Genomic DNA, 15,461 nt, shown 5'->3' on the forward strand with positions numbered 1-15,461 from the left:
AGAACTGCAACGCTGCTAGGTTTTTCACGCTCAACAGTTTCCCGTGTGTATCAAGAATGGCCCCCCACACAAAGGACATCCAACCAACTTGACACAACTGTGGAAAGCATTGGAGTCAACATGGGCCAGCATCCCTGTGGAACGCTTTCAATACTTTGTAGAGTCCATGCCCTGACGAATTGAGGCTGCTCTGAGTGGGGAGGGTGCAACTCAATATTAGGAAGGTGTTCTTAATGTTTGGCAATCTCAGTGTATTTCTCCCTTACCTTGCTCCCCCATCTTTAGTCCACTCAAAAGCTCAATGCTCTCTGGTCCATCTTCTATTGTCTCCTCTTTGACTAGCAACAGATCAAGATTCCCATCCTCCATGTCTACTGACTGTAAGATACAGAGCGAGAGGATGTTGGATCATGAAATCTAATATGGAGCATCTTCTGATTGGGCAATGAGGTACTGCTATTAATACTATGCAAGTGTGTTAGTTGATTTGATTACTTGACACTCTTTAATGTTTTAATAATTCAAAGGCATGGTCCCACACTTAAGACACAAATAATTAATCAAGACCTGGGCCCGTATCCACAAAGAGTCTGAGTAAGAGTGCTGATCTAGGATCTTTCCATATAATCTTATTCATTATGATCTAAAAGGCTAAACTTATCCTAAATCAGCACTCCAACTCTGAGAGGCTTCGTGGATACAGACCCTGACCTAATAACATTCAGACAGTAGTTCACAGTGGGTTTACCTCAGTGAGACTGTGTTTGGTCCTGTGCTGCTCAGCTGGTTCCTCTGCGGATTCAGGAGGAGGTGTAGTCTGGTTGTCCTCCATGACCATGGGACCCTCAGGGTTCCCCAGACCCTCCTCACACCCCTCCTCCTTCACCAGCAGCACCCCTGGACCCTCCTCCTCCTGGAAGAGAGAGGTGATACAGACATTCACTCCCTCAGGTACATACACACACAAGATAATAAACACACTCAACATGGAGGGGCCAAACTTGCAAACATAAGCAAGCATTTAAAGTTAAACAGGTTATCACGCAGAAAATGCACATAAGCCAACTAAAATGTGTGTTTTACTTGCAAGTGACAGAAAGCTAAATTGTAACTGGTCCCATCAGATAACACAGATTAGCCCTTTGCTAACCTCACCAGGTGGCAGTGATTACTTCCTGGCACAACTTCTGCAGCCAATTAAAGTCGTAGATGTAGTTGGACGTGTTCATGGAAGCATCCTTAAAGCACGCCAGTCCAAAAGCACATTCTGATCAGCAAAGCAACAAGGCTATCGTGTGTATTTCATTGACTGGTGGAATTGCTCTCTGTCTAAAGTGCCTAGTCCATGTAATTGTCGCAGATTGTGGCAAGGGTTCGAATCTCACATGAGTCGCCACCCCCCCGCACACAAACAAACTGCTATTGCCAAATAATCACATTGCATATGATTACATGGATGTGTACACCTAAATGTAGGCCAAGGTTTTATATGCATTTTTATAATCTGCTTTGTCACACGTATTTTTTCCCTCGAGGAAGATGATCCAAAGTGTACAGTAGAAATAGTTTGCACTCTCGTTCTCGTCCTACAGGTGGCAGTGTTGCAGCTTGAATCAACAATCTTAATATTTTTTCCCTCGAGGAAGATGATCCAAAGTGTCCAATAGAAATAGTTTGCACTCTCGTTCTCGTCCTACAGGTGGCAGTGTTGCAGCTTGAATCAACAGTCTTAATGGGACATTTCAAAATGTTTTTTTTGTTATTTAACCAGGCAAGTCAGTCAAATTCTTATTTACAATGACAGCCTAGGAACAGTGGGTTAGCTGCCTTGTTCAGGGGCAGAACTACAGATGTTTACCTTGTCAGCTTGGGGATTCGATCTAGCAACCTTTCGGTTACTGGCCCAACGCTCTAAACACCAGGCTACCTGCCGCCAGCTTCTACTTCATATTCATCTCAAGCACCACCCCAACATCAACAAATGTGAAAATGGCGCTTTCTATGTTTTGTAGTAAAAAAGATAGAGGAAGATAAGTGTTTCTAGTGACATCAACCAATTAGTTGACAATTAGTAGCCAGTGCCTACTTATAATTGGTTAATAATCACGCAATGCACACCAATGATGTCATTGGAAACACTTATCTTCCTCTATCTTTTTTACTACAAAACATAGAATGCGCCATTTTCACATTATGTTGATGTTGGGGTGGTGAATATAAAGTTGAACATTTTTATATATGTCCCTTTAATGTAGGAAGAGTATATTTGTATGCAAGCTACACTTACAGTACCAGTCAAAAGTTTGGACACCTACTCATTCCAGGGTTTTTCTTTTATTTGTACTATTTTCTACATTGTAGAATAATAGTGAAGACATCAAAACTATGTAATAACGCATATGGAATCATGTAGTAACCAAACAAGTGTTAAACAAATCGAAATATATTTGATATTCTTCAAAGTAGCCACCCTTCGCCTTGATGACAGCTTTGCACATTTTTGGCATTCTCTCAACTGAAAATGTTAGAAATGTCCCTTTAATGTAGGAAGATACTTGGCTGTCATCAGTATATTTTATGTAGTCTACACTACAATGTTTTATAGTTTATGCATTATTATAATATTCCACTTCGTCACATGTGCTTTGAATCAAGTATCAAGGACTGACATTGAACAGTTTATTCCTCAACAAAAAAGCTTGATGTGAGGTTACAAGTCAACCTCTTTAGCAGCCACCTAGAAGTGATGAGGATGGCAATAGCCCTCATGACTGCTATTTGACAAATCCATAAGGCTCTTGATTTTTATTTAACGATAAACTTTCTTTCATACAAGCATATGAATGTGTGTGAAACAGATGAACCAAAAATGTGGATTTTGTCATAATGTGGAAAATGTGAAATGTTGTCTAGCGTTAACAAGTCTAAAAAGCAGTAGCTCTGTTCTATTTGAGTTATTTCTATGCTTCAGTTCTTAAGTTTAGTTTTTGCGTGTCGTACACCAGCTTCAAACAGCTGAAAATGCAATCTTTTTTGGTTCTGAAAAATATTTTTCACAGTGGTTTAGATGGTACAATGACTCTCTACACTATACTTGCTTGTTTTGTCACATAAACTGAAATTAGGTAAAATATTAGAATTTAAACAACCAGGAAATGGCAGAGCGATTTCTGCATAGTGCATATTTAAGAAATGCCATTGGATGGTGGGTAGAAAATCTAAGACCTTTGATAGGCTGAAGCAGAAGTTCTGCCAGGATGTAATCAGTGCCACCTGGTGAGGTCAGCATACTGTAGGGCTAACTTCTACCATGTTATCTGATGGGACCAGTAACAAGTTTGCGTTTGGTCACATGGAAGTAAATCAACTATTTGAATTGGTGCCAAAACGTTGCTGGGAATGTATGTGTATATATATATATATTTTCTCATTTTATATATATATATATATATATATATATACATACACACACACGCACAGTGGGGCAAAAAAGTATTTAGTCAGCCACCTATTGTGCACGTTGTCCCACTTAAAAAGATGAGAGAGGACAGTAATTTTCATCATAGGTACACTTCAACTATGACAGACAGAATGAAAAATCCAGAAAATCACATTGTAGGATTTTTAATGAATTTATTTGCAAATTATGGTGGAAAATAAGTATTTGGTCACCTACAAACAAGCAAGATTTATGGCTCTCACAGACCTGTAACAACTTATTTAAGAGGCTCCTCTGTCCTCCACTCGTTACCTGTATTAATGGCACCTGTTTGAACTTGTTATCAGTATAAAAGACACCTGTCCACAACCTCAAACAGTCACACTCCAAACTCCACTATGACCAAGACCAAAGAGCTGTCAAAGGACACCAGAAACAAAATTGTAGACCTGCACCAGGCTGGGAAGACTGAATCTGCAATAGGTAAGCAGCTTGGTTTGAAGAAATCAACTGTGGGAGCAATTATTAGGAAATGGAAGACATACAAGTCCACTGATAATCTCCCTCGATCTGGTGCTCCACACAAGATCTCACCCAGTGGGGTCAAAATGATCACAAGAACGGTGAGCAAAAATCCCAGAACCACACGGGGGGACCTAGTGAATGACCTGCAGAGAGCTCGGACCAAAGTAACAAAGCCTACCATCAGCAAGGGCATTGAAGATGAAACGTGGCTGGGTCTTTCAGCATGACAATGATCCCAAACACACCGCCCGGGCAACGAAGGAGTGGCTTCGTAAGAAGCATTTCAAGGTCCTGGAGTGGCCTAGCCAGTCTCCAGATCTCAACCCCATAGAAAATCTTTGGAGGGAGTTGAAAGTCCGTGTTGCCCAGCAACAGCCACAAAACATCACTGCTCTAGAGGAGATCTGCATGGAGGGATGGGCCAAAATACCAGCAACAGTGTGTGAAAACCTTGTGAAGACTTACAGAAAACGTTTGACCTCTGTCGTTGCCAACAAAGGGTATATAACAAAGTATTGAGATAAACTTTTGTTATTGACCAAATACTTATTTTCCACCATAATTTGCAAATAAATTAATCAAAAATCCTACAATGTGATTTTCTGGATTTCTTTTCTCATTTTGTCTGTCATAGTTGAAGAGTACCTATGATGAAAATTACAGGCCTCTCTCATCTTTTTAAGTGGGATAACTTGCACAATTGGTGGCTGACTAAATACTTTTTTGCCCCACTGTGTGTGTGTGTGTGTGTGTGTGTGTGTGTGTGTGTGTATATACAGTGCCTTGCGAAAGTATTCGGCCCCCTTGAACTTTGCGACCTTTTGCCACATTTCAGGCTTCAAACATAAAGATATAAAACTGTATTTTTTTTGTGAAGAATCAACAACAAGTGGGACACAATCGTGAAGTGGAATGACATTTATTGGATATTTCAAACTTTTTTAACAAATCAAAAATTGAAAAATTGGGCGTGCAAAATTATTCAGCCCCTTTACTTTCAGTGCAGCAAACTCTCTCCAGAAGTTCAGTGAGGATCTCTGAATGATCCAATGTTGACCTAAATGACTAATGATAAATACAATCCACCTGTGTGTAATCAAGTCTCCGTATAAATGCACCTGCACTGTGATAGTCTCAGAGGTCCGTTAAAAGCGCAGAGAGCATCATGAAGAACAAGGAACACACCAGGCAGGTCCGAGATACTGTTGTGAAGAAGTTTAAAGCCGGATTTGGATACAAAAAGATTTCCCAAGCTTTAAACATCCCAAGGAGCACTGTGCAAGAGATAATATTGAAATGGAAGGAGTATCAGACCACTGCAAATCTACCAAAACCTGGCCGTCCCTCTAAACTTTCAGCTCATACAAGGAGAAGACTGATCAGAGATGCAGCCGAGAGGCCCATGATCACTCTGGATGAACTGCAGAGATCTACAGCTGAGGTGGGAGACTCTGTCCATAGGACAACAATCAGTCGTATATTGCACAAATCTGGCCTTTATGGAAGAGTGGCAAGAAGAAAGCCATTTCTTAAAGATATCCATAAAAAGTGTTGTTTAAAGTTTGCCACAAGCCACCTGGGAGACACACCAAACATGTGGAAGAAGGTGCTCTGGTCAGATGAAACCAAAATTGAACTTTTTGGCAACAATGCAAAAAGTTATGTTTGGCGTAAAAGCAACACAGCTGAACACACCATCCCCACTGTCAAACATGGTGGTGGCAGCATCATGGTTTGGGCCTGCTTTTCTTCAGCAGGGACAGGGAAGATGGTTAAAATTGATGGGAAGATGGATAGAGCCAAATACAGGACCATTCTGGAAGAAAACCTGATGGAGTCTGCAAAAGACCTGAGACTGGGACGGAGATTTGTCTTCCAACAAGACAATGATCCAAAACATAAAGCAAAATCTACAATGGAATGGTTCAAAAATAAACATATCCAGGTGTTAGAATGGCCAAGTCAAAGTCCAGACCTGAATCCAATCGAGAATCTGTGGAAAGAACTGAAAACTGCTGTTCACAAATGCTCTCCATCCAACCTCACTGAGCTCGAGCTGTTTTGCAAGGAGGAATGGGGAAAAATTTCAGTCTCTCGATGTGCAAAACTGATAGAGACATACCCCAAGCGACTTACAGCTGTAATCGCAGCAAAAGGTTGCGCTACAAAGTATTAACTTAAGGGGGCTGAATAATTTTGCACGCCCAATTTTTCAGTTTTTGATTTGTTAAAAAAGTTTGAAATATCCAATAAATGTCGTTCCACTTCATGATTGTGTCCCACTTGTTGTTGATTCTTCACAAAAAAATACAGTTTTATATCTTTATGTTTGAAGCCTGAAATGTGGCATAAGGTCGCAAAGTTCAAGGGGGCCGAATACTTTCGCAAGGCACTGTATATATAATATAATATATATATATATATATATATATATATATATATATATATATATATATATATATATATATCACTGCTCAAAAAAATAAAGGGAACACTTAAACAACACAATGTAACTCCAAGTCAATCACACTTCTGTGAAATCAAACTGTCCACTTAGGAAGCAACACTGATTGACAAAAAATGTCACATGCTGTTGTGCAAATGGAATAGACAACAGGTGGAAATTATAGGCATTTAGCAAGACACCCCCAATAAAGGAGTGGTTCTGCAGGTGGGGACCACAGACAACTTCTCAGTTTCTATGCTTCCTGGCTGATGTTTTGGTCACTTTTGAATGCTGGCGGTGCTTTCACTCTAGTGGTAGCATGAGACGGAGTCTACAACCCACACAAGTGGCTCAGGTAGTGCAGCTCATCCAGGATGGCACATCAATGTGAGATGTGGCAAGAAGGTTTGCTGTTTCTGTCAGCGTAGTGTCCAGAGCATGGAGGCGCTACCAGGAGACAGGCCAGTACATCAGGAGACGTGGAGGAGGCCGTAGGAGGGCAACAACCCAGCAGCAGGACCTCTACCTCCGCGTTTGTGCAAGGAGGAGCACTGCCAGAGCCCTGCAAAATGACCTCCAGCAGGCCACAAATGTGCATGTGTCTGCTCAAACGGTCAGAAACAGACTCCATGAGGGTGGTATGAGGGCCCGACGTCCACAGGTGGGGGTTGTGCTTACAGCCCAACACCGTGCAGGACGTTAGGCATTTGCCAGAGAACACCAAGATTGGCAAATTTGCCACTGGCACCCTGTGCTCTTCACAGATGAAAGCAGGCTCACACTGAGCACGTGACAGAGTCTGGAGACGCCGTGGAGAACGTTCTGCTGCCTGCAACATCCTCCAGCATGACCAGTTTGGCGGTGGGTCGGTCATGGTGTGGGGTGGCATTTCTTTGGGGGGCCGCACAGCATGTGCTCGCCAGAGGTAGCCTGACTGCCATTAGGTACCGAGATGAGATCCTCAGACCCCTTGTGAGACCATATGCTGGTGTGGTTGGCCCTGGGTTCCTCCTACTGCAAGACAATGCTAGACCTCATGTGGCTGGAGTGTGTCAGCAGTTCCTGCAAGAGGAAGGCATTGATGCTATGGACTGGCCCGCCCATTCCCCAGACCTGAATCCAATTGAGCACATCTGGGACATCATGTCTCGCTCCATCCACCAATGCTACATTGCACCACAGACTGTCCAGGAGTTGGCGGATGCTTTAGTCCAGGTCTGGGAGGAGATCCCTCAGGAGACCATCCGCCACCTCATCAGGAGCATGCCCAGGCGTTGTAGGGAGGTCATACAGGCACGTGGAGGCCACACACACTACTGAGCCTCATTTTGACTTAAGGACATTACATCAAAGTTGGATCAGCCTGTAGTGTGGTTTTCCACTTTGATTTTGAGTGTGACTCCAATTCCAGACATCCATGGGTTGATAAATTTGATTTCCATTGATAATTTTTGTGTGATTTTGTTGTCAGCACATTCAACTATGTAAAGAAAAAAGTATTTAATAAGAATATTTCATTGATTCAGATCTAGGATGTGTTATTTTAGTGTTCCCTTTATTTTTTTGAGCAGTGTATATATATATATATATAAAAATTACTGGGAGTTTTTCTATATATATATATATATATATATATATATATATATATATATATATGAGGTCGACCGGTTAATCGGAATGGCCGATTAATTAGGGCCGATTTCAAGTTTTCATAACAATCGGAAATCGGTATTTTTCAACGCCGATTTTGTAAATTAAAAAGAAAAAAATTACAACTTTATTTAAAGAGGCATGTCAGTTAAGAACACATTCTTATTTTCAATGACGGCCTAGGAACGGTGGGTTAACTGCCTTGTTCAGGGGCAGAACGAGGGGATTCAATCATGCAACCTTTCGGTTAACTAGTCCAACGCTCTAACCACCTGCCTCACGAGGAGCCTGCCTGTTACGCGAATGCAGCAAGAAGCCAAGGTAAGTTGCTAGCTAGCATTAAACTTATCTTATAAAAATCAATCAATCAATCATAATCACTAGTTATAACTACACATGGTTGATGATATTACTGGTTTATCTAGCGTGTCATGTGTTGCATATAATCGATGTGGTGCGCATTCGCGGAAAAGGACTATCATTGCTCTGTGTACCTAACCATAAAGATCAATGCCTTTCTTAAAATCAATACACAGAAGTATATATTTTTAAACCTGCATATTTAGCTAAAAGAAAGGTTAGCAGGCAATATTAACCAGGTGAAATTGTGTCACTTCTCCTGCGTTCATTGCACAGTTTGCAACAGTTTGGGCCGCCTGGCTCATTGCGAACTAATTTGCCAGAATTTTACATAATTATGACATAACATTGAAGGTTGTGCAATGTAACAGCAATATTTAGACTTAGGGATACCATCCGTTAGACAAAATACGGAACGGTTATGTATTTCACTGAAAGAATAAACGTTTTGTTTTCGAAATGATAGTTTCCGGATTCTACCATATTAATGACCTAAGGCTCGTATTACTGTGTGTTATTATGTTATAATTAAGTCTATGATTTGATAGAGCAGTCTGACTGAGTGGTGGTAGGCAGCAGCAGGCTCGTAAGCATTCATTCAAACAGCACTTTCGTGCGTTTTGCCAGCAGCTCTTCGCAATGCTTCAAGCATTGAGCTGTTTATAACTTCAAGCCTATCAACCCCCGAGATTAGGCTGGTGTAACCGATGTGAAATGGGGTGGCTGTTGTCGATGTGTTCCTGGTTTGCGCCCAGGTAGGAACGAGGAGAGGGATGGAAGCTATACCGTTACACTGGCAATACTAAATTGCCTATACGAACATCTAATAGTCAAAGGTATATGAAATACAAATCGTAGAGAGAGAAATAGTCCTATAATTCCTATAATAACTACAACCTAAAACTTCTTACCTGGGAATACTCATGTTAAAAGGAACCACCAGCTGTCATATGTTCTCATGTTCTGAGCAAGGAACTTAAACGTTAGCTTTCTTACATGGCACATATTGCACTTTTACTTTCTTCTCCAACACTTTGTTTTTGCATTATTTAAACCAAATTGAACATGTTTCATTATTTATTTGAGGCTAAATAGATTTTATTGATGTATTATATTAAGTTAAAATAAGTGTTCATTCAGTATTGTTGTAATTGTTATTATTACAAGTAAATAAAATAAAACATTTAAAAATCGACCGATTAATCGGTATCAGCTTTTTTGGTCCTCCAATAATCGGTATCGGTGTTGAAAAATCATAATCGGTCAACCTCTAATATATATCATTATATATATATAAATTTTTTTTTTTTACCTTGATTTAACTAGGCAAGTCAGTTAAGAACACATTCTTAGTTTCAATGATGGCCTATGAACAGTGGGTTAACTATCCTTGTTCAGGGGCAGAACGACAGATTTTACCTTATCAGCTCGGGGATTCGATCTTGCAACCTTTCGGTTACTAGTCCAATGCTCTAACCACTAGGCTACCTGCCGAATGTGCAACTATTTATTTTTAAACCCATCATGGTGGACATAAATATGTCAGCTATGATAAGTCAAAAGTAATCAGCAGACAAATGTTAGTGTGTGGGTATGTGTAGGTATATTTAGCAAGTGTATATTGGTTATAAAGTGCTGTCGGGTGCATGCAGAATAGGGTGAGATCCGATGTGATGTACACGGAGTATACCAAACATTAGGAACACCTTCCTAATATTTAGTTACCCCCCGCTATTTTGTGCCATCAGAACAACTTCAATATGTCGGGGCATAGACTTTACCAGGTGTTGAAAGCGTTCCACAGGGATGCTGGCCCATGTTGACTCCAATGCTTCCCACAGTTGTGTCAAGTTAACTGGATGTCCTTTGGGTGTTGGACCATTCTTGATACACACAGGAAACTGTTGAGCGTGGAAAAACCCAGCACCGTGGCAGTTCTTGACACAAACTGGTGCGCAGGCACCTACTACCATACCCTGTTCAAAGTCACTTAAATCTTGTCTTGCCCCTTCACCCTCTGAATGGCACACATACACAATCCATGTCTCAAATGTCTTAAGGCGTAAAAGTCAATTTTTACCCTGTCTCCTCCTCTTCAGCTACACTGATTGAAGTGGATTTAACAAGTGACATCAATAACGGATCACAGCTTTCACCTGGTCAGTCTATGTCATGGAAAGAGCAGATGTTATTAATGTTATGTATACTCAGTGTATATTAAAGGGAGTCTCAATGAAAGTCAGAATAAAAATACCTATTTTGTGTTTATTAAACATAAACAAGGGTTAAATACATCATATGAAAACCACATATACACATATCTAAACTAAAACTGCATTCACTTTCTTACTAAAAGTGTCTTGGGAAAAAATGTATTGTTGAATGGAAGTAATGAAATAGACATTTGTAAACATTACAGTACAAACACTATGTAAAATACTTTTCAGGCTTATATATGCCTTACATATCGCATGTCTGGATGCAATATTCTACCCAGGAATATTCAACACTGAAATCTGTCACTCTCGTTATTCCAAATGCATCTGTGGATCTTTTCAGCTGACATTTTTTTTTATGCAGGGTTTGATATAAACGTCAGAAGCTATCGAGTGGAATGGTTACTTTCTATGTTATAGAGTGGAATGTTTTTTCTGCTGGTGTAGCCTGAGGTAGCTCCTCTCTGAGAACCTCTTCCCGCAGTGAATACAGGCAAATGGCCTTTCTCCCGTGTGGACCTTCAAGTGCATCTTCAGTTGACCAGGCTGTGCGAAGCGCATGTGACACTGTGAACAGCTGTAAGGTTTCTCCCCTGTGTGGATCCTCTGGTGCCTCTTCAGGGTGTCCTGGCGAGAGAACCTCTTCTCACACTGGGTACAGCTGAATGGTTTCTCTCCTGTGTGTACCCTCTGGTGCCTCTCCACCTTCTGGGAGCTGCTGAAGCCTTTGTTACAGAACATGCAGAGGAACCGTTTCTCTTTATTATTGCCTGATGTGGCTCCCCCTCCCTGAGCCCTGTCGTTTGAGTTCAATACCTGATCGAAAAGGACACGGCCGCGTGAATCGGAAGGTGCCATCAACGTGGACACTGGGTCGCGATCCTTGAACACGTGTAAAGGGGAGTGGGTGGCGACATTTGGATTTGTCTCCAAGCTTCCCCTGTAATCTAAGAAATCTCTGCCCTGTGAGTGTCCGTCTCCTAGGTGACTATCTGCATTCCACGTGGGAGGAACGTTGCCCTCCACTTTTACAGTCCCCTCATCTGCCAATATAACCTCCTCTTTCTTATCTAGGCACCCTTCAGAGTATACACTACTACTGCGCCGGTTCCAGTCCCCTCTAGACAGATCAGTCTGTGTGTCTAAACCCAAGGGTATGTTGCCAGGGTCCATCTCTGCAGTGTAAGAACAAGACGGATCATCACCGGCAGTGTCTAACGCGTCACCATCACCATGGGAATTAACCATCCTCTGGCTCTGGTGAAATACTGGTAAATACTCTGAGCTGGGAGCAAGAGGACTGCCCAGACTACCCAGCCCCAATCTCTCTGGGTCTGATCTGTGGTCAGATCCTGTGTGTAAGAGCCTGTGTGTTACAGTTAAAGTCTTGGTGTCTGTCTCTGACTTGAGGACAGCGTTCGGTGTTCCACTGACCTCCGTGATGCTGCGTCGGGTCCTGGGCTGCGCTGGGGTGGTGGGGTCCTCCGTAGCTACAGAGGGCGCTCCAGACTGAATGTCTCTGATGTTCTGTGGGTCCTCCTCTCCTTCAGACCTCTCCAGTTTGACCCCAGGACCTGCAGCCTCTGCATCTGTAGACTGGAACAAGAAGATAACAATGTCCTAAGGAAGTCTCACATGCTCCCCTATGGCAGATGACTTCTTTTTTTCTCTCTTTCCTTTATTTAACTTACATGTAAGCAAGTGAATAGCTGAGGGGAGATTTTCTGAAATAAACGTGACACATTTGATTTACAAAGTAACTCATTGTTTTTAATGCAACACTATTACACTAACCTCTATCATGATAATGTGCTGGGTTGAGGTTCCACTCCCCTCATCAACAGTGATTGTTTGGTCATCTCTCCATGTATTGTGTTCTGCTGGCTTCACAAAGCTTCTGTGGACTCCAGTGAGATGTCCTTCACCTGAGAGAGTGATTGGGGGAAATGAGCTGGTTAGGTTAGCTACTGTCAATGCTATATTGTACACTTTTGACAATGTCTACAATTGGTAAGGATGTAAGGTAAAACTTCTCATAACTTCTTGAAAAACTATTTATTGAGTATGGATTATGTTCCATGCATCTAATTGTTTAATTTAATAAATAATAGAAAATGCAGTAAATCAAGAATCAGGTTAGAATATGATTGTGTCTCTCACAAGATAGCTAAGTAATCAGGGGATTTATTGTATACGATCCAGAAACTGACCAAGACCCAATTCTGGGTAATATCTGAACACATGTGCAGAGGGGAACGGTTCGACAGGCACTGAACTATATATGAACGGCAACAGGTAGCACAGCCTCTGCAAAATGTACCTCTTGTCATTCCTCTGTATCGGTCAAGGATCTTGACACTACTTGGGCGACTGGCGAGGACGCGCTCTCGCATTGTCCTCTCTGCGCGCTCCCGTGCAACCTTCAGTTCTAGTAGTTTCCTCCGCAATGCCCTGTTTTCTTTCTGGCTTTGATTTATTTCCAAACGAAACACTGCATAGTCGTCGTCTACCAGTTTACAGATCTCTGCCACGGCTGCATTCGCTAACACCTCCATGATGGAGGCTATTTGAGTGTGAAAAACCATACAGTTAGCCATTTTTGCTAACGTTAGCAACTAGCTAGCTTGCGTTTCCTAGATAACAGCTATCAACCAAGTCCTGTCTCCAACGTGAATTAAACACGACATGGGGTTTGATGCTATACAGTTAAAGGAGTCATATTTTGAGTTCCAGTGTGTCAATACACGTCTAAATAAAAACGATAAGGTGGAAATTAACTTGTAATAACTGTTCACTTCCGTTTACTTCTTCGTGTGAGTTTCCGGCAGACTCGACGTTGTTTTGCGTATTTCCGCCTTTCACAGGGGTCCCACTAGTTACCACAGCCACAAAGTCAAAATTGTCTATATCGTAAAAGTTCATGTGAATAAAAACATATTTTTTGGTCTTAATTTAGGGTTAGGTTTAAAATCAGAAGACAATTTGTAGAAATATGCGGGGTTTTGACTTTACAACTGTGGTAGATAGTGACTGACCCTTTTACATGTCGGAGGAGTCCTGGGTAACTGCATACATGGAGTGTGTCTGTAAGTGTGCGTGTCAACATGCAATATGTATAGGGGTAAGGTGACTAGGCATCAGGATAAATGATAAACAGAGTAGAAGGAGCATTATTTTATTGAACTTTTACTTTAACAGGGAAGAAATATTGTGCCTTGTATAATTTAATATACACATTATACACACACACATATATATATATATATATATATATTAAAATACAAAACCACAGGCATGGGAAGCACAAATAAAACATCATAAATCACCCTGAAAAACAGTTACATTCCTCCACAAAATCCCCAATCAATACTTTAAATGGCCCGAATGGCACCAGAACATCAGATGAAATGTGTTTCGAATTTTGTTCCAGCGTTACGGTGCATTTAAACTAAAAGCAGATTTACTTAGCTCTGTGGAGAACCTAGGAACCTCAAGAGTTAACCAATCCTGTAAATGGGTTTGGCAACTCAGGTGCCTATAATTCAACAACAAAGTTAGATAAAACTGACATTTATGTAGGGCCTTGTAAACATAAAGGGAGTAATGTCGAAATCTACGGGTCTTTAGCTAAGAACAGCAAACTTTTGAAACAGGATGCAGTGATGAGTATCAAAACTGTAACCTGTAACAAAATGAAGGGCGCTATGGTAGATTACATCCAAAGGTATGAGAGTCGTAACAGCTGCACTTTGATAAATAATATCACATTAATCAAGAACAGATTCAAAGGTTGACTGAATAACCTGAAAGGCACGATTTGTTTCTGGACTTTTTCCACATTTTGTTACATTACAGCCTTATTCTAAAATTGTTTTCCCCCCTTCATCAATCTACATACAATACCCCATAATGCAAAGCAAAAACGGGTTATTAGAAATTTGGGAAAATGTATAAAAAACTGAAATATCAAATTTACATAAGTATTCAGACCCTTTACTCAGTACTTTGTTGAAGCACCATTGGCAGTGATTACAGACTCGAGTCTTCTTAGGTATGACTCTACAAGCTTGGCATTCTTCTCTGCAGATCCTCTCAAGCTCTATCGGGTTGAATGGGGAGCACTGCTGCCCCGCTAATTTCAGGTCTCTCCAGAGATGTTCGATCAGGTTCAAGTCTGGGCTCTGGCTGGGCCACTCAAGGATATTCAGGGACTTGTCCCAAAGTCACTCCTGCGTTGTCTTGGCTGTGTGCTTCATTCAGGTCATTGTCCTGTTGGAAGGTGAATCTTCGCCCTAGTCTGAGGTTCTGAGCGCTTTGGAGCAGGGTTTGATCAAGGATCTCTCTGTACTTTGCTCCATTGATCTTTCCCTCAATCCTGACTAGTCTCCCAGTCCAGGCCCCTGAAAAATATCCCCACAGCATGATGCTGCCACCACCATGCTTCACCGCAAGGATGGTGGCAGGTTTCCTCCAGACGTGACTCTTGGTATTCAAGCCAAAGAGTTCAATCTTGGTTTCATCAGACCAGAGAATCTTGTTTCTAATGGTCTGAGAGTCCTTTCGGTGTCATTTGGCAAACTCCAAACGGGCTGTCATGTGCCTTTTACTGAGGAGTGGCTTCCATCTGGCCACTCTACCATAAAGGCCTGATTGGTGGAGTGCTGCAGAGATGGTTGTCCTTCTGGAAGGTTCTCCCATCTCCACAGAGGAACTCTGGAGCTCTGTTAGCGTGACCATTGGGTTCTTGGTCACCTCCCTGACCAAGGCCCTTTGCCGCCGATTGCTCAGTTTGGCCAGGTGGCCAGCTCTAGGAAAAGTCTTGGTG

At 41.7% G+C, this 15,461-nt stretch overlaps 1 protein-coding gene across 3 annotated transcripts in view; it reads right to left on the reverse strand.

The window, feature by feature from the left end:
* Nucleotides 1-15,461, reverse strand: part of LOC110498480 (zinc finger protein 184-like) — a 350,017-nt gene that overhangs the window by 32,815 nt on the left and 301,741 nt on the right. Inside the window, exons 1-5 of one of the 3 annotated variants that reach the window (XM_036953755.1) lie at nucleotides 12,957-13,477; nucleotides 12,431-12,561; nucleotides 12,071-12,232; nucleotides 749-913; nucleotides 267-378 (exon numbers count right to left, since the gene is read on the reverse strand). In XM_036953755.1, the coding sequence (XP_036809650.1) occupies nucleotides 267-378; nucleotides 749-913; nucleotides 12,071-12,232; nucleotides 12,431-12,561; nucleotides 12,957-13,233 (847 nt within the window). In that variant the 5' untranslated portion in view covers nucleotides 13,234-13,477. Of the gene's footprint in view, nucleotides 1-266; nucleotides 379-748; nucleotides 914-10,665; nucleotides 12,233-12,430; nucleotides 12,562-12,956; nucleotides 13,478-15,461 lie in introns of those variants that run through there. The other 2 variants (XM_036953760.1, XM_036953758.1) reach the window with 2 other exon arrangements.

Source organism: Oncorhynchus mykiss, chromosome 19 (genome assembly GCF_013265735.2).
Source record: "Oncorhynchus mykiss isolate Arlee chromosome 19, USDA_OmykA_1.1, whole genome shotgun sequence".
NCBI lineage: Eukaryota > Metazoa > Chordata > Actinopteri > Salmoniformes > Salmonidae > Oncorhynchus > Oncorhynchus mykiss.